The sequence below is a fragment of the Natrix helvetica genome (assembly GCF_964273705.1).
Source record: "Natrix helvetica genome assembly, chromosome: 2".
NCBI classification, from domain to species: Eukaryota; Metazoa; Chordata; class Lepidosauria; order Squamata; family Natricidae; genus Natrix; species Natrix helvetica.
The window spans coordinates 39,268,020-39,288,620 of record NC_138552.1 but is presented as its reverse complement, the minus strand read 5'-3'; the positions used below and the strand labels follow the sequence as shown (position 1 = coordinate 39,288,620).

General features: G+C 38.4%; 1 protein-coding gene across 7 annotated transcripts in view; it reads right to left on the bottom strand.

Annotated features, from left to right (window-relative positions):
• The window catches only part of VCAN (versican), a 101,830-nt gene that overhangs the window by 66,102 nt on the left and 15,127 nt on the right, over positions 1-20,601 (bottom strand). For 6 of the 7 annotated variants that reach the window (XM_081942669.1, XM_081942667.1, XM_081942673.1 and 3 more), the window contains exons 2-3: positions 16,668-16,734; positions 3,834-4,211 (exon numbers count right to left, since the gene is read on the bottom strand). In XM_081942669.1, the coding sequence (XP_081798795.1) occupies positions 3,834-4,211; positions 16,668-16,728 (439 nt within the window). In that variant the 5' untranslated portion in view covers positions 16,729-16,734. Of the gene's footprint in view, positions 1-3,833; positions 4,212-16,667; positions 16,737-20,601 lie in introns of all 7 variants that reach the window. The other variant, XM_081942670.1, reaches the window with a different exon arrangement.

The window sequence follows — 20,601 nt, the reverse complement described above, 5'->3', positions numbered from 1 at the left end:
TTTCCAACATGAAATGGTTATTTACAATAGCTTTTAAGTTGTGTATGTACAAATGGCTGGGAATAGCTAGATAACAATAAGCTCAATGATTGTAAGTGGTATTCTTTCTTTAATCATTTTAATCAATTTATTAAAATTTTGTGCTGCTCATCTCACCACAGGTGACTCTAGACAACTTACAGAATGTATTTAACTAGCTTAATGCCCAAAATGGCCTTCACTCTTTTTTCCCCCACTTAAATCCACCACCCCCAATAAACCGGAATGAGAGAGATATTCAGCAACTTGATTTTGTGATAAAAGAAGACAGTGATAAAAAAGGGCTCCAAGTTTGATTAAAAACTTTTTATTCTATTATCCAAAAATCCCTTGTGCCCATGAAGGTACTTTAAGTAAACACAGTCACCAAATGTTTTTTAAAATATTTGTTGAAACTTTATGAGGCTATTGAATCTTACTTTTAAGTGTTCTTGCTCAAATTCTTGAAAGGAAGGCTTCAGAAAAAAATTCCTTCATATTTTTAGATTTGTCAATGTTGCCAAATATTAGAGTGCTACCGTCATCATTAACAGTGCCCAGTGCCACATCATCAGCATCTAGCTTATGTAGCAGTCTTCAAAACTTTCAATGATAATGTGGAACAATGCAAAATTTGCTAATCACATTTAAAAGTGATTCAGCCTATTCCTGTGTCTTAATACTATTAGATTTAGAACAGTCAAGTACATTAAACTTATTTATGTTAAATGTACCGTAAGGTAAGTCCCATATGGATAGAGGAAGAATTGTTGAAACATTTTAGTAGCTAACTAATGCTAGTTGTTATGGCCTAAAATTCCCTATCAAGTCAGGTGATTTAAAGACTTTAAGATCGCCACCACCATGGGACAAGTACATTGAACATAAATGCAAGAACATGTATCTTAGACTGTTTCCAGCTTTGGGATTTCTGGACAAGTCATGCCAGCTTTTTCTTAGTTTCTCTTCATTATAAAGGGGATGGGAGAAATGCGGCAATCTTTTGATTGGTAAGGCAAGTCAGTAAACCTTGAATTGGTTGGAGATGGTCTCTTTTAATTGTGCATTTTTAGCTTACAAACTTGTAGGATAGCAAATATAATTGTCTGATATGCAGTAATCAGATATTCGATTTCTCACTCACTATGGATCCTTCATCCTTCGTCTTTTGCACATTTTTTAATGAAAAAGTGCTGAAGTCATAAAGCAGGGGTGTCCAAACTTGGGAACTTTAAGACTTGTGGACTTCAACTCCCAGAATTCCCCAGCCAGCATGGCTGGCTGGGGAATTCTGGGAGTTGAAGTCCACAAGTCTTAAAGTTCCCAAGTTTGGACACCCCTGTCATAAAGTGTTACATTGAATGCAATGTAAATTTGAGCATGGGATCCCAAATACAGTACAAAGCACATTGGCAGCAGCCCTAAAAGTTGGCAGATCTATAAGATCAAGCAATTCTAATCTCTACATTGATCTCATTAAAGGGCATAAATGTGAAAACATTCAAAAAACTTCTCTGTATTTATCCTTTCATAAGACCTCCCCTTCCCCAAAGTTCAAAGTCTCCCCCCAAAGTTGGCTTCACATAAAGTGCAAGTATATCAAATTGGCACCATGAGTGCATATAGCTTTTTTCAGCAGCTGTATCACATTATTGGCTCCTATTCATTTGATGTCTAAATGGCTTAGATCCTTTACACATATTCCAAGCTGGATCTATAGTATATGCGCATCTTTAATTTATTAATGAAAAGATAAAAAGGAGCAAGAGATGGGGTAGATGTCTCACAGAAGAGAAAGTGGAGAATGCGAAGAAATCTGTGTGCTTGGGAAACAATAGAGATACTCATTTCATTGAATGAAAATTCAAGGTATGAATCTTGTGACAATAATATTGTTTCAAAAGAAACATGATATGAATGCAGAAAAATGTAAGATGGTTGAAAGTGCAAAGGAAGCACTTAAAGAGAGATAAAATGAGACAAGAAAGCATGGAGTAAAAAAACAGATGACTGCAACATATGCAAGAGAAGCATATCATGGAATAAGGAGATTCAAGTTTAGTGGACTTGGAATAAGAAGGAAAAAACAGTTTATTGAGAAAGGAAAGATGAAGTAAACATGGAATAAAAAAAGACATTAATTAATTAGCAACAATAATTTGAATACAGACTTCGTCACTATACACCCTCAATTAAATTGTTCTCTGCATAAACGTAGTTAAGAAATACACACTTCAAACTTTTGTCAATAGCTTAAAAATGACATAGAATTTCTACATATTCAATCACATTTTAAAAATTCCCATGGGCTAATTACCCCTATTTTTAGCAGCACATAAAGAAAATAGAGAAACAAACTGCAAAAAGAAACTTTCCACAAATTGAAAAAAATGGAAGATGTTTGCTTTTTATCTTCTGTCTCCCTTTTTCAATATCCCTTTTCTCTTTTTTGCTACTTAATCCTTCCCACGTGCTGCTAATTCAAATACAAGAGGGAGGCCGATTTCCATGAAAACAGCCCATCTCCTTACATTTGTCAGGGAGACACGGAAAGGTTGATATATTGCTGACACTCTGACTTAATGAGGTTGTAAAAAAAAGGAAAGAAAAGCTATACATAAAGATGTCACCTGCCACCCCTTGGCAATCTAGACCTGAACAAATTGTTTGAAGTTGTCCTGAAAGTCTTGAGTTTCCAAAGGACAGTTATTTTAATGTTGTATTCTACTTGGCTTGAAGGACAGATTAACTGTTGTGACTCATGGGAGGGCATGGCTGATATAACAAAAGCAACTGAAATTGACTTGAAAGCTGCTCTGCCAATTGGTGGTGATGGGAAAGAAACTAGCTTTGCGATTCAATGCATCTAAACAGGAAACAAGGGACATACCTAATTTGAGGGAAGGAAGGCAGGATTGAGTGGATTTCTGTATTTCCTAGTTTGGCAATATCTAAGTGAAAAAGCACCAATGTTTCTCAACTAGGAATACTGATATTGCTGGGGAGATGCTACATTCATCACAATTATTAAAGAACTGCTTTCCACAAGTCTCTCATCAACCTATAAATGTAAAAACTGGAGAAGGTTCTTGGACGAGAAAGGAAAGGAAAACAAAGAAAGTCCAGTTGCCTTTTGAAAAGCACCTTTGGGACAACCATGACATGGATGACTGAGTATCTCCTTAGACACCAACAATTTCTGGTTTCTCCATGTGCTATATTTAAGATTCAGAAACGAAATGATACAAGTATGGCTGGCTATAAAATCTGTTATACCTCGCTAGCAATTGAATGCTACCTGTATGATAGGGCTATCCTATCCTGTGCAATAAAGCTACCCTTCCTAGAAAGTGCTCCTTGTCTCAGGAGATCTGCCAGGTCTTTTGAATTCAGAGGGGGAGATTATCAATGCAAATACAAAGAGATAGAAAGAAAAAGCAAGACTACAGAATCTGAAGAGCCTTTATGACATCTACAATCAGTTAGAGGTATTATAGTCATTTATCATCCAATTATAAATTTCAGCTGCCTTCTCATTCGCTTGCCAGGCTAGAGAAATATCTAGTGAAGCCTGCAAGATGTCTGGTTGGGGAAGGCTGAACTACTGACTATGCCAGTTGAACTCAATGGGAACCGTCAAAAACAACAGAGGAAAAGATCTGATAAATTATATCCTTACTGACCCTGTATAACCATAACAAAGAAAAATGGCATAAACTATTGCTGCCAAATCTGTGAAGACTATTAAAAATATCATTTTAGTTTAATTTAAATTTCACGAAGAAATGCAAGAGTAGGGTAAATGGAATTCTCACCATCAACTGCCAGTGAAACAATGTCTTGGGTATCTTCAATTCCATACATTACATCACAGCGATAAACCCCAGCATCACTTGCACGTAACTTCACCATAGTCAATGATGCATCGCCAATGTCTTCCGGATGGCTTGGTACTGACACTCTTCCTTTGTAGCCTTGTCCAATCTTGATATTCCCATTCTGGGCCACCAACACTGTAGTTTCTTTGAGATCTTTTCCACCTATGTCCTGTTCAATCTTTGACCACTTAATCCGGAGAAACTCACTTACGTTGTGATAGCTTGGAGGCAATGTCGGCAAAGTTGAAAAAAAGCATGGGAGGGTGGCTCTTCCAGAGAGTAAGCCCTTCACTGGTGGACTTTTTTCCACTTTCACTGAAAGAAACAACAGTGTATGAGTGAACTAGTAAAAGTTGATCTACATTCAATCTATAAGACAGGGACAGTAGGATTATCCCTTCTCTTTGCAACTCACGAGCTCAAGCAGCAGTCAAAGTGAGAGGATAATGATAAAACAAGAAATATCCTTTCTGGTCTATCAATACTGATTTTATCATTGTAAACTAAAAATCATAAACAAACGTAAGATGGTGAACATTTCAAGAAAATATACGTTTGACTCTAAGCACTGGCTCAAATCACATTTCAAAACTTCTAAAACCTGATGAAGACAACATTCAGCAACTAATATTCAAACTGATAATGGAGTTCTGGAGATGGCAAACAGAATATGTGCAGGTAGTCCTTGCTTTATGATTATTTAACAACAGTTCAAAGTTAGGATAGCCTTGGAAAAAGTGACTTATGACCTGTATTCACACCCACAAACATCATCCCTATGGTCACCACCCCTATGGTCACCTAATCACAGTTCAGGCACTTGCACCTGGCTTGCATTTAGGACTGGTTGCAGATGCCTGCAGTCCCCTGGTCGTGATCTGCTATCCTCTTTTGCCGATTTCTAATTGGGAAAGTTGAATGTGCTTAACAGCCACTGTAAAAATTGTCATAAAAATGAATCTGACTTGACTTACGATACAATAACTTATGACAGAAATTCTGGCTCCCATTGTAGTTGAGAACCTTGTACACCTTACTGTTTTCTCTTTAAAAGCTGTACCATGAGAAGAACCAACATTTATTTTAATATAAGGGCTTCTAACGGAAAGTTGAGAAGTAATCTGTGCAGGAGCCTAGTTTATACTTTAAACATGGCAAGATACTTTATCTGGATCTCCTTCAGGATTTCAACAAAGACCATTGAAATTCAATGATCCCAATAAAAATGTATGATCTGGCTTTTTCTCCACTCTGAAGAGCTGGTTTGGTAAAAACAACTCCATTCCTTGCTTATGTCCTGCTGATACCACATAAATCCAATATTTAGACGTAAGGCATGAAAGACGTTTTCCAAAATCAAGTGAAAACAAATAGCCAGTAAGGTCTGTGGACCAAGGATATTATTGAGTTGGTTTACGTTACAGCAAAATAAATGATGGAGTAATTCTACGCAAGAGTTAATTCATATTTACCATGTATCCTAAGAAAAAAGGAACATTTTCTTTCTTTTCAGAAAAAATATTTCAGACAGCCAGTTGTTCCCGTTTAATTATTTCCTTTCCAACCTCAGGGCTTAACAGATCACTCAAATAAAATATTCCTCAGTAGTTGGGAGGGAGGGAGGGGAAAAATGAGAACTATGAGTGGTTCCTACATGATTAAAGAACTTTTACCATCGTTTTATATCTCTCCAGCTGCAAACACTTTACAGCAGACTGTTTCCATCCAATGTTAGTATATGGCTAAGGAAAGTGTTGGCTACTGTTCATGTAACCTGCCTACTGTGCATCTGGAACAGGAACCTACATATTTGCTAGTTCTACCAATCCTTAACCCCTTGTGAATTTATGCAATGTGGTTTGATAGATGAGGATATAAAAGCAGGCTCTGCCCTTATTTTCTTTTAATTAATTGAGGGTAATTGAGAAACACACATATCTATAAATAAAGAATGCCTATCTATAGCACAATTGAGGCCTTTGAACTATGGTGCTGGAGAAGACTCCTGCGAGTCCCTTGGACTGCATGGCGATCAAACCGGTGAGTCGTGGAGGAGATCAACCCTGACTGCTCTTTAGAAGGCCAAATCCCGAAGGTGAACTTCAAATACTGTGGCTTCCTAATGAGAAGGAAGGATTCCCTGGAGAAAAGCCTAATCCTTGGAAATATTGAGGGCAAGAGAAGGAGGGGACAACAGAGAATGAGATGGATGGATGGAGTCACCGAAGTACTAGGCATGATCTTAAATGGATTACAGTGGATGGTAGAGGACAGGAAGGCCTGGAGGAATGTTGTCCATGGGGTCGCAATGGGTCAGACATGACTTCGCAACTAACAACAACAACACAGTACAATATGAGTACTACTTATTTGCAAACATTACTTTTTTCTTTTTTTTAATTCGATATGCTCAGAAATGCAGGGTACATGAGGACTTTCAATAAATTAATATATGTAGGTGATATTTTTTTTTTTAAAAAAACTAAAACCTGAGGGAAGGAATTGAAAGTTACAATGGATCCTCCATCCAATGAAAGAGCAAAGCTACTGCTAAGGTTATGCACACGGCATCCATGTTGTTGGAGAGTGTCAAAAAAAAGTCAGTGATGGCTATGATCATGTAGTAGTAGTCACCTTTTTTTTACTTTTTTCACACCTCTCCCTCTGTAGAGATGCTGTCTTATGCTATCCCAAGATATTTTGTTTAAGTGAAGGATAACATATTGTCTTCTCCAAAAACAGGCAAAACATTGCAAACTGAGTCATGTTTTAATACTGGCAAAAGAACAGTACTCTCCACTGGATTTGAAAGTTGCAGGATCATGTATGAGCCACAACCTCTAATGATAACCGACATAATTAAACACAATGTGTCATAATAGTGAAATATAATTGCCAGTTACATAACATGGAACTCTGTCCCTTCTATTCCTCTTAGCAGATGCCTCCTTCTGGCAGATATGATCTGCAAAAACAACACCATCACTTAGCAGCCAACATTTTGTTGCTATAGATGTCTAGTTTTGTAGTTCAGGTCAATATGACCAGTCTGTAATGTTAGTAATACACACTTTTCTAACATTGTAAGAGATGTTGGTCTGAGAAAAATGGAAGCTCAATTCTGTAGAGCACAGGCAGAACATGGATGGATGGATGAAAGGATGGATGGATGGATGGATGGATGGATGGATGGATGGATGGAAGGAAGGAAGGAAGGAAGGAAGGAAGGAGTTCTACTTCTTCCTAGCTTAGGTGACCATGATTACTGGTATCTGAACTGTGTTACTTAAAAACACTGTCACTAAATGTAACTCTACAGCTTCCCTTTGGAAGAAAAGCAACAATAGGAGCATAATGTACAGACTATATCCGTGATAGCGAACCTATGGCACACGTGCCACAGGTGGCTTCCTTGAAGCCTGCGGAGTGCAAAAAAACAGCCCTACGTCCTGGTTTGTCCATAGGGCCTTTTTCCCCCTCCAGAGCCTTCAGTAAAGCCTCCTGAAGCCTCCGGAGGGCAAAAACCAGCCCTACAACAAACTGGAAGTCCGTTCATTAACTTTGTTTGCCTGTAGGGCCAGTTTTTTGCAATCTGGAGGCTTCAAGGAAGCTCCTGAAGCCTTTGGAGTGCCTCCAAAGGGGGGGGCTGTTTTTACCCTCCCCACGCTCCTAGAAACCCTCTGGAGCCTGGAGAGGGCGAAAAAGCACACCAAAAGTGGGGGGAGTGCTGGGGAGCATGCACATGTGCACTGGGGTAGCGTGCATAGCATTATGGATGTGGGCACACCCGCACACAACCCCCCCTGCGCTCCATCTGCTTTTGGCACGCAATCCAAAACAGGTTAGCCATCACTGGACTATATGATTTAAAGTATGTGGGAATCCAAAAGAGCTTCTCCTCATGATCATGGGCAAGTTATAATCTTAAATTATATCAGATTCTTAATTAAAGCCATTAAGTTCAAAATGAATCTGTATTAACTGTAAATGATCTCTCTCCAAATGAGAATGTTTTGAGGCAGCAAGCAGCGATGGGTTGCAGGCGGTACGCCCCGGTACGGGCGTATCGGAGCCTGCCTGGAGCACTGGATACCGTTCTGATACAGTGCTCTGGAGGGCCCACCCACCCACCTGAGCTCCTTACCGGTCTTTTAAGTCTTTGGCGCTTCTGCGCTTGGCGCATACAGCGCCAGCGCAATGCTCCATTGAGCAGCTGGAGTGTTGCGGAGGCTCGTGGAGGCTCTAAGACACATGCACGTGCTGTGCGCATCCATGTGGACGCCGCCAGACCCGTTCCAACTGTACCAGTTGGAACAGGGTCCAGAACCCACCACTGCAGTAAGCCAACATCAGTATAATCCCTTTTTACCCAGAAAATGGTTGCATATCAGCATCACACAAAAGTACATCATGGGGAATCTTTAGCATATAAATTGCCCTCAAGTTTTAAACACAATTAGAACTGGAATTTCAGTCACTAGGTGATAGAGTTATTAAACAAGTCATCATCAGATGACTGCAGCCAATTGTATATCACCACAGTCCTAAGAATCATGTGGCTGTTAAGTGAATCATACAGTCTTTAAATGAATCCAATTGACTTTGCTTTTTTGGAAACCAGCTAGGAAGATCAGAAAACACAATTATGTCACTGCAATATGCTGCAACCATGCAAGCCAATTGCCAAGTACCAAAACTGTGATTACTTATTGTGATGGCTAATGCATCTAAGAATGTTTTTTCATGTTTTTCTAAGTCACTTTTTCTAAGACCGTTGTAAAATTGAAATGCCATTAAAACAACTGGCTGTAAGTCGAGGACTACAAATGTAGGAAGTAAGAACATATGGAACACAGTTAAGTGAACTGCTTCTGTTCAACAGGAGCTGGTGACAGGTTAAGTGAATTGCTTTCTGATAGCCAGATTAAATGTATGCAGGCTACTATTTCAGTTATTTGCAATCATGTTAAAATAATAGCCAAGGCAAGTGGGAATACTGATAGCAATAGACTAAAAGCTGAGGAAGCAAAATCACCCTGACCGGTAACCTTGGAAAGCCAAGCCACTTCAGAAAGCTCATTTAGCAGCAGGTCTGCAAGGAAATTGCTTCATTGGAGTGTGAATTAATAATTGAGGCTACTGAAAAGGACTGCATGAGAGACAAGAATTAGGTGCCTCAGAAGACTTTCCATTGGATTATAAAGAACATTTTAATAATATGTGAGTTTACTTATATCTGGACCACTGACATATAATCAATAGTTGCAGGATCTGACTTTTTAGCTTAGAGAGAAAACGTGGCTAAATACCAAATGAGGAAGAAATTAGAATGGAGTTCTAGCCCATCAATAATTAGTGATGAAGATAAAGAAAAAAATATTGATTGTTGCTCAATATGATTCAGAACTAAAGAACTATCTGTCATCAGCATAATTTGGGTTGCTTGATCTGATTAACATCAAGGTCAAACAACCTTCCTTATTCAGCTACCCTGAGCAACATGCATTGAGGTGAATTTTAAATAATCTAGCATTTCTGGTTCCAAACAATCTATTTGTGAGATTATGGAGTTCTACATTTTGAGGCTACTGATACTGGGGAAAGATGGTGTTTAAAAAAAATAAACAGAAAAGTGTTGATAAAGGTTTTACAAAATAAGCAATGAAGGAGCAGTTTAATAGGCAGGGGGTTGGACTAGAAGACCTCCAAGGTCCCTTCCAACTCTACTATTGTATTGTATTAATAGAAAAGTTTTTCTCTGTATTAGTACTAGCTGCTAGGATCAACTGCAGGTCTGAAAGGTTGCAAATTTTGTTCATATAAAATAAGGAACTTCTTCCCATGTAGATAAACTATAGAAACCATTGCCTTAATCCTTTCAGGCCATGGTAGCTATGAACTAATGTCAAGTCTAGAATCAGTAATATTTCTAAACTACTAGTTATTGGATCTGAAATCAGAAAAATGATACTTCTCTTAAACCCTTTTGTGATCTAATATAGGAACAAGATGCTGAACCAAACAGATTGTTAATTTAATACAGCACTGTTAGCAGCAAGAACATAACATAAAAATGGGGGCAAATCCCATAAATGGAACAATTACATAATGGTGTCTAATGCGACTATCTAAATAACATAATCTGCATGCTAATGACATAATGCAGCTCTGCTTGCCTTCCTATGGCTGACTCTCAACCTTATGTTTTAGTGCTTCATAGATTTTACATACATACAGAGAGAGACAAATTGACAAATACAGCATATAACCCTGAGAAATCCCCATGGTATTTATGAACGACCCTTATGGGAATCATTGTTGTAATTAATTTTTCATCATGAATGATGGTCACTAAATAATAGCTTCTAATAGTGTCTGATAGCTATCCACACTACTACTCCAATTGTAAAGATATCATCATATCAGACTTATTTCCCATATTATTTTCCCGTTAGTCAGTGCTGTAATACATGCTGATGGGATACCAAGGATTGAAAGAGAAAAAAGAGATTTCCATAGAAAGTTTACCTTATACTAAGTTCTGACCTTAGTGTAGAAACAGTCTATTGAATTCTGATGGAACAGGTGTCAGGTATGACCAGCATCGTGTTTATCGTTACTTTGGTTAATCAGCCCACTATAGTAATGTCAGATCTGACCATTACTTACATCAAATTATATTAGTATAGCAATGCATGCTACACATAAGTCTATATGTACTCAGAATTCAACTGTTTTAGATAATCAATAGTTGCAGGATCTGACTTTTTAGCTTAGACAAATATAGCCCCTTTACAACCTGTGAAATGAAATGTATGACAATTGAGAGGCACCTGTGTTGTACTTCCTATGTAAGTACTATCTAAGCAGCCATACCATCAACACCATTATATATTTCTGGGAAAGATATTCTAACACTATTCATATTATTCACAATTACAAAACCTCAACTTGAACATATAATACTGTAATCCAGAGGTTCCCAATCTTTTTCGGTTTGCGGCTCCCATAACACTTCGGATTTTTTCCGCGGCTCCCTTAATAGGTACATCCGATTTTTTTTAATTTTTGACTTTTTAAGGATTTGGAAATCTACTTTTTAGTTCGTTAAGGTTAGGTTAATTGAAAAATAAATTAAACACGAGCTTTAAATTCACAATTTATTGAACATCGTTTAATGATTTAAAATTATTAATGGGATGGATGGGCTTGTTGTTCGCTGCACAACTTCTCAAATCTTGGATCAGAAAAATAGCTTTTGAAAAGTAACTTAACCACCACACTAGCCCAGTGGTGGGCAACCTTTTTTTTCAACTGAGCCAAATCTCGCCAAAACCACGATTGAAATTTATTTGGAGAGCCACTCTTGCTTAGCAACCAAAATTTTGGGCTCAATTGTGGTCATATGTTGTTTTTCTTTCTTTCTTTCATCTCTCTCTCCCACTTTCTTTCTTTTTTTTCTTTTTCTTTCTCTCTCTCTCTCTGGCTCTTTGTCTCTCTCTCCCTCCCTCCCTCTCTGTCTCCCTCTGTCATTTTCTCTGGGTGTCTATCTGTCTCTCTCTCTCTCTCTGTATCTCTGTCTCTCTCTCCTCCTTCCCCCATCTCTGTCACTCTGTGTGTGTGTGTGTGTCTGTCTCTCACTCATTCACTTAATCACTCACTCTGTGTGTGTCTCTCTGTCTATCTTTCTCTCCCTCCCTCCCCCTCTCTGTCTCTGTCTCTCTGTCTCTCTCTCTCTCTCTCTCTGTGTGTGTGTGTCTCCCTCTGTCTCTCTCCCCTCCCTTCCTCTCTCTCTGTCACTCTGTGTATGTGGGTGTGTCTGTCTCTCACTCATTCACTTAATCACTCACTCTGTGTGTGTCTCTCTCTGTCTGTCTATCTTTCTCTCCCTCCCTCCCACTCTGTGTGTGTGTGTGTGTGTGTGTGTGTGTCTGTCTGTCTGTCTGTCTGTCTGTCAGTCTCTCTCTGATTCCCTCCCTCACTCCCTCTCTCTGTCTGTCTGTCTCCCCCTTTCTCGGCGATTCCCACTCGGGGTGGGAAGAAGAGGCAAGCTGGCTTTTTAGAGAGTTATCCTCATCCGGCAACGGCTGAGAGAGCCCGCCCATCTGGCTACCTCTCCTGCAATGGAATGGGAAACTGCCTGAAGTTGAGCCAGCCATCTGGCGATGCAGGTCCAGGGAAGAGCAAGAAGGAGGGGGGGTTGTTTTATGGAAAGGGGAGGGGGGACAACAACAATCACTCCTTCAGTGCTTCCATCCTGCTGCTCCTTCCCCTAGCCGTGTTGGACTTGCTTGCCCCCAACCACACTTTGTTACGGTGTTTGTTTTCATTTAGCTGCCATTCAAACTCTTCAAAGTCCAACATGGCTAGGGGAAGGAGCAGCAGGAGGGGCAGCTAGCCACCCAGCAGCAAATGATGCCTTACTCCCTTGAGTGCCTGAGCCAGCCAGTCACTCTTGCCTTTCCCCCTGCCGCTGCAGCTTCCCTTCTGGGCAGCAGAGTTGCGCAGGAGGAATGCCGGAGAGAGATAAGGAAGGATTAGGAATCCTTGTGTGCACGGCCACCACCTCTTCTTCATCATCCCCCTCCCTCTGCCTAATTTGGAGTGAGTCTGAAGTGGTTTGTGGAGGGGGGGGAGAAGCAAGGCCCCAGAATAGCAGCAGCAGCAACAGCAGCAATAGCTGCTGATGGAAGGGCTGCTCGGGTGCACGGGGAGGCAGGGAGGGAGGCAGATACGACTGGTCGGCTCCTCCTCCTCCTGCCAGCCTCACTCTGGGCAGCATCCAGCATGGCAAATTTAAGGGCTTTTCAGGGCTGAATTTGCAAACTAGGGTGCATGGTGTGGTACTGTGCGTGTGGTGAGGACACGGTTGAGCTCGGCTCAAACTGCTCTGAGATTGCAAGCCACCGCGCCGATACTTGAGACGCTGCTTTTTTCATTGGCCCTGCAGGGCAAGCCAGCTTGGGGTCCCCAAGAAGGGCGGGCTGCATGGGCAGAGCGGAGGATTTCGGTAAGGGTGGCATGCCAGCAGCAGTCGGGGTGGCTCTCTCTTCTGCGGTCCTGCTGGCTGGCATGGCTGGCTGGACGGACGCTGCCTGGAGTGTGAGGCTACCAGGAGAAGGAGCTGCTGCCGCCTCTGCAAAAGCAGGCCATTTGTGACGGCAAAGATTGGACCAAAACGGGGGGGAGGGAGGAAGCATTTGAGGTAGGTGTGCGCATGTGCATGGGGAAAGATTAGTGGGGGGTCCACGCATGCACAGAGGCCGCACATTGTATTATGGGTGCTGGCACATGGGAGTGTTGGTGTGCGTGTGCGCGCATACTTTTGCCACGCAACAAGAAAAGGGTTAGCCATCACTGGCTTAGAGAGTGAAGTGGTATATTAATCTAAGTGCTATTCGTACTGCTATTACACTTATAAGGCAATTTTCTAGAATGGTATAGCAAGCCTTGTCCTTTGCTCTCTACCCATTTCTCAAAAGACAAAACTGGTTTTTCTCAAAGAGAGGCTTCCGAATGGAAAGAATAATTTCCAAGGTGGTATATACAAACCAATCCATCAAAGTCTTAAATATCCTGTCAAGTTAACTTCCAGGTGATTCTTATGCTAATATTGCTTGTTTAGTTTAAAGCTATGTCGTTTTTTTTAAAAAAAACATCATGGAATGTGGATTCAGTCTGCCTATGTCTGGGCATGTCTCTTAAATAAAGGAATGGTCTACCAAATCTTCTGAGGGGGGAAGATCTGTCATTGATTGTCCCAAAAACTTTAAAAGAAATCAATCAGCAGGTCTTGTACCTCTTTGAAGTGCTAAATTGTCAAAATTCTAAATTGTTCTATAGCTGAATCTCACTCCAATCTCAAAAAACCTGCTATAAAAAAAACCAAAACTTAAAACAAAGTAGACAAATATAAGAAGCATAAGGCATAGATAAGGTTCAAAATCTTCAAAATCAGCAGACCTTTTGATGTCTACACAAACAGTTCTTTCTTGGCAAATACTGAAATGATACATGACCACTTCTTCCAAGATTTTTTTTTAAAACTGATTTATTTTACCAACCTAGTTCGACAGCTCTGGAATTTCATTGTTGTCATCCATTCTGAGTCTCCCTCTGCTTAATTTTTTGAGATCAGCAATGCTGCCAACTTATGTCATATTAAAAATACACCACCTTTCAGCCTCTTTCTTATTCTGACATTCTGCCCAGTGAGCAATGCCAAATTATAATGAATAGCTTTAAAAAAAATCTTGTATTTTGCCACTAAAAAGTGCTTGTTGCATGCATCAGTTTGTGAGTTATTAATATCCAATATTTATATATCAGACAAATTTAACAATAGCAACCTAATGTACATTGCATGAACTGAAAATACAAACAAACTTCAATATATTATATTTCAGCAGCCTGATAACACATATCCCTAAAATAGTTGAGTTTTTAAAATGTCATCTCATATATATTCAAGTCCCTTCAACTTTTTTGTGAATCATATTCTACCTTACACAGTGCAAAGAAATGCTCCCTACAAACCACCCTGAAATGTTGGGCACAACTCAAATGGTACTCTACTATCAAGAATGGCCTACATGGAAGAAACAATCAAACTCAATACTCACTGCAGAAGCATCTAAGTATGAGCATGAATTGACAGGCAGCCTGAAAAGACCCTTGGGTTGGCTTAAATAGTAGAAATACTGTCATTTAAATATCAAGGTGGCTATATCTCCCAAAAATTCCTTTTAGCCAATCCAAGGGTCTTTTCAGGCTGCCTGTCAATTCATGCTCATACTTAGAGGCTTCTGCAGTGAGTTGCCACAACACTTTGACAAGCAGCACTTGTGGTACTGAAAGAAATGGAGCATCTAAAGAAAACGATGCGTGCAGCCTTATTATCAACACACTTCCCTTTGGTTTACTGACTTATATAATTCTTATCTTTTTATAGTTAACTATGTTGAGTTCATATAAGGAGCTACAGTTTGCTGTTAAAGCTTGGGAGGCAATTAAAAACTGCTCATGAGCCTTAATAGCAAAACTCAGATGCAATAAGGAATTTTAAAAAGTTTAGCAACAGCAAGCCTTTTAATCTCAGAAAAGGAACCATTCACAGAGAAGGTCAAAAAAGTCAAGATAGTGAGTATAATTGCATAACTGAAGCCCCACTCATTTGTACATACATTTATAGACTTTACATGTATATGCAAAAGGGAAGGGCTTTGATAATCAGTTTGTGATTACCATTATAACATCTTTGCTTTATCACATTGGCTCTGTTGTCTATCCTATCCTATCTATTTCAACTCTGTCCTAGATACCAGTTTATTTAAGTTTGATTATATTAAATCACAACAAATTGTCCTTTGTTGAGTACAATTGAGAATTCTTCAAGTGGGATTAAATCACTTAACTTTATACTTTTATGCAAAATTAATTAAAATAAATAGCATGTCTTTCACTGATTTGGGCAAGTGGGAACAGTTAGGCTTTTGAGTGGGTCACATACATCCAATGTTTGTCATGGTTGCAAAATACCTTTTCCCAGAAGCAAAAAAGTACTGGACTTTGAGGTCTGTTTTATTCTAAGAAACTGTTGGAAAGAAAAGATTTTATTCTTGAAAGTACCGTATTTTTCAGAATATAAGACACACCTTTTTCCCTCAAAAAAGAGGCTGAAAATCTGGGTGTGTCTTATACACTCAATGCAGCATTTTTTGCCTCCCAAAATCCCGCCCCCTTCACCAAAATGGCCGTGTATAGCTTTTAGGAGCCTTGCAGAGTGATTCTGGGGTCTGGGGAAGACAGAAATGAATGAAAAATGGGCCATTTTTGGCTCATTTTTCTTCCAGCCCCCAGGAGCACTCTAGAAGCCTCCTAAAGGCTGCATGCCCTCTTTTTTTGATAAAAAATGGCCCCGTTTTCACCTTCATTTTGGAAGGTCTGCAGAGTGCAAAAACTTTTTTTTTAATTTGCCTCTTCAAAATCTTGGTGCGTCTTATACTCCAGTGCATCGTATACTCCAATAGATACGGTAGTGCTTTAATGCGCACTAAGTTCCCAGTCATTTTCTACAGATTAAAAGAATCTTAAGAAAATTAGGGGAAGGGCGCTTGGGAGGTACCAACAAATACTCCATTAAGCATATTGTCACTCTGGGGTACTTTGTGACTCTGGCTTTATTTAAGCATGAAATTGACAAAAGTTTTCAAAAGTATCTGGAGAGCAGCAAATTAATTAAATGGAATTTGAATTATAGCTAGACTTTCTCACAAGTAAAACCAACCATTACCACAAAACCTTCTATTAATCAACTCAGTGGGGAAAGCTCCAAGCTATAATATATCCAGTAGAAATACTAGAAATATAAAATGGTAATAATAGTCATCAGAAGTACTGACAAACAATCTCACATTACTAAAGTTGTAACAAGTTCTGCAAAATAAGGATTAATCATGGTTTTATTTTTAAAAGGAAGTTTTATTTTTACATTTCAGTAATTAAAGCAGAGACTTTTAGTGATTAAGGCAACAGGCTAGAAACCAGGAGACCATGAGTTCGAGTTTTACTTTCAGCATATAAATGTAACTAATAAATAAAATATATTGTTATATCTCTCCAATTATTGACTGCAGAATAACTGATACATTTTCACTATCAAAAATCTTTTTTTTCCAGAAGTTGATTTTAATGACAGCAATCAATCTCTCTCTCTCCTCCCTCCCTCCCTCTCCCTCCCTCCCTCTCCCTCCCTCTTTCTCTTCTTCTTACCTTTGTGGAGAGCACATGTTATGGATAAGGTCCAATATATCCACAAGAAATGTTTAAACATTTTGACCTAAAAAATAGAACAGAAAATAATCACAATGTATATTTTCATAATCTTATAAAACAATCACGGTAAATATGTTGATAATGGTTAAAGCACCAGGCTTAAAAAAAAAAACTAGGAGACCGAGAGTTCTAATTCTTTTTTACGCATGGAAGCCAGCTAGATGATTTTGGGTCATCATTTTCTGTCCTCCCAACACACTTCATAGATTCGTAAAAAATAAAAATTCATTTTCATTTCATTATCTTCATTTTACACCAACTGTTACTGTCTAACGGATAATAAAGTATGACTTTTTTTGGCAAAATGAATTTCTTGATTGTGTCCCTTAATTATGACCCATAATATGAAATATCTCAACATTTTAGTAACTGGCAACGTTTATGCACAAATGAGAATAACAAAATTAGCTTAAGGCTTCAATTGGTCTCCAGACATGCACATAGAGGGCTGGACGACATCATCCAGGAGAAGAGTTCAAGAGATTGGACTATCTCAGCTCAGAAAAGTCTTTCTCAGGCCATCTCTTTGCTTATCTCTCCCATGCTCTGTACTAAGAAAAGCAGGTCCTTATTCAGGAAGTAGAAAGTAATGAGTATGCATTGGAGAGAAATTGATAAACTAATTTCCAGAAATGTTATGTTTCTTAGTCTTAGACTTTGGATTTTCTCTGTGTGCAAGAAAAAAAAAAGATTTGAGGAAGAAGAGTTGTTGAGGCCTAGAAAGATGGAAAATAAGTTGACAGGCCAAAATGAAATCTGTGTGTCTTAAATGGTAAGCTGAAGATTTGTCAAAGTCTCTCAATATAGCAGGGATTTTATTGACCAGATTTATATACATATTCATATATATGGCCTGAATTATAGCTATTCTAATCCCTCTGGATAAAATTTTAAATTAGGTTTGACTTTGGGTGTTTTAATTGTTTTTTAATTGCTTTTTGCTGTTTTTAATTAATTGATTATTTATTTATTATATGTTGTATAATGCTTTTTGTATATCTCCTCCTTGTTATTTATTTGTTATTAGTAAATTGTACGCCGCCCCGAGTCCCTTGGTGGAGAGGGTGCGGCATATAAAATGGATTAATAATAATAATAATAATAATAATAATAATAATAATAATAATAATAATATATATATATATATATATATATATATATATATATATATATATATATATATATATATATATATATATATATATATATATATATATATATATATATATATATATATATATATATATGCATTGACAGATGTGTGTACATACACACATATATGATTAGGCAATCTGAAACATGTGGGTTTTTTTTCAAAACCACATTTTAACTTGCTTTTATCCATTATGACAGAAGTGCCATAGAAGTTTGCTGGAAATGTTTTGAGCATAAAGGGACTACATATAAGCATGTTTCAAAATCTACTCTGTAACAAAAAAAATCTGACTTCATTCCCCTCTGGAAAAATGATTCACAGAGAAATGTAACAACCCAAATTAGGCCTTTTTGAAGTGTCTGGAAATTATAACTGTCCCATACCACCTCCATTTAAAGAACCCAGAAAATGACTTAATCTATTCAAGTCAATGGGATTTCATAATTGACTTCAACATGGCATGGCAACTATATTTACTTTTTTCCATCATTTGTTAAAAAAAAAAAGAATAAATTATAGAAATACTGAACAAGCTGCCAAACCATATTTGGATAAAATTGTGCTGACGCATTTATATATGGCTAAGTTCCTTTCCCTTAAGAATCCTGAAGCTCAACATCAAAGCTCAGTTTCAAAATATTTTTCAGTGCAGTCACACACCAGATATACTTGATATGGGCAATTACTCATACTGACTAATCAACTGCCATTGGGAATGATTGGAATGATCAACTAAAGATAACTTAATTATTAATGAGCTTGAATCAATTAATGAATTAATCTATAATTAAGGTTCCATACATTTCCATAATGATAAATGTAATAGTAAGGAAGCATACTTATTTTTGCTCTAAGCTCTTTGCCAGCAAGTATAATTTTAAGAGAGATTCAAGGATGAAAGGATCTAAGCCTCTTTTAAGATGCTGTTTGGTATCTACCATTCTTATATTACCATTTTTAGATTTTTAAAAATAAATAAGTTCTCTTATTAATTAGTGGCTTATATTTGGATGTTTAAAAGATTATAATCATCTAAATATGTAACCAGCTATCACACACTTGATTCTTCTGTGGGACTATCAACCCAACTTTGTGGATTAATGGCCCCACAAAGGACTTTTCAATAAAAATCCAAGGAAATAATATGCCACTTAGTTGAATGGCTATTTCAGGTACTTATGAGCATATAGGACCGTGATGGCGAACCTACGGCATGCATGCCAGAGGTGGCACGCAGAGCCCTCTCAATGGGCATGCACACCGTTGCCAGCTGCTATTCTAGTTTCCAGTGTGCATGGTTTCCAGCTGGTCTTTGGGGGCACTGGGGCACAGGAAAACGTCCTGAAAAACAAGCAAAAATTGGCAAAAAATAGGCTGTTTTTAGGGGCGTTTTTGGCCCAAAACTGCCTGAAAACGTCCTGAAAAACAGGCAAAAAACAGGCACACACACACATACACACACACACGCCAGCCAACTGGTGTTCAGTTTTCCAGTGATCAGGCGCATGCATGCACACACATGCACAGACATTCCAGTTTGGGCACCCGGTGCCGAAAAGTTTCCCCATCACTGATCTAGGCCAAGTCAGTGTTTCCAATGAAAAGTCAATATAAAGATCTTGTGAAAAAGACTAAATCCACACTAAGAATAGAAAGGGAACAGGAAATAGCATTGCTTATAGAAAGGACTCAAAATTCTAGTGAATAATATACAGCTGGGAAATGGCAAAAAAAGGATTACCAAAATATTCATTGGGTTCTCTAAGAAAAGGTTACAATATGGGGACCAGCTGCCTTAGGGTGTGGGGAAGGCAAACAAAGGGAATTCCAGGTAGTCCTCAACTTACAACCATTTATTTAATGGCCATTAGCCATTAGTAATGAAAAGACCTGTCTTCACTCTTATAACCATGGCCACATCCTTATGATCAAAATTTGGACACTTGGCAACCAGCATATATTTACAATTGATACAGCATCCTGGAGTCATGTGACCACTGTTTATGATGCTTCCCGCCATTTTTCAACAAGCAAAGTTAATATGGGGGGAAACTTGTTTTAATGATCATGCGATTCATTTAACAACTGTGACAATTTGCTTAATAAACATGAAAAGAAAGTTATAAAACCATTTAAGAGCCACCTTGTTTAGAAACAGAAATTCTGATTCTAATTGTGGTTATAAGTTGAAGAGGTAGTCAGCTACCTATATTTATAATCGGGTTTTTTGTTATAAACTGTTATTTCCTAATATCCTATTACTCCCCTACCATTGGAAAGGAGATATAGAAGCATAGCCAGCTGCACAAACAGGCTGAAGAACAGTTTTTATCCGTGGACTGTCAAGACTCCTGAATGCAAAATAGCGTCATAATTAAGTAGTACGATGGATTTCCAGGCCCACCACAGTGTGTAACATGTTCACACTGGGTGCAATAGGACCGGGTGTTTGTTAATATGATTTATTGGTTTAGGGATATTTTTTTTCATTTTCTTCCCCCCTCCCCCTTTTTTTTGTCTTCACTGTGAGTTGTATTGTGCTGGAGGGGGTGCACTGAGGGAGTTCAAGCAATCTCATTGTGCATATGTTGTGCACTGACAATAAAGAATTATTATTATTCTACTGTAGCTTTAAAACTTAAATCAGTTGGCTATTTTATCTGCTCATTTCACTCTCCTATAAATTAACGCTTGCTATCTTCAGAAAATTGCAAT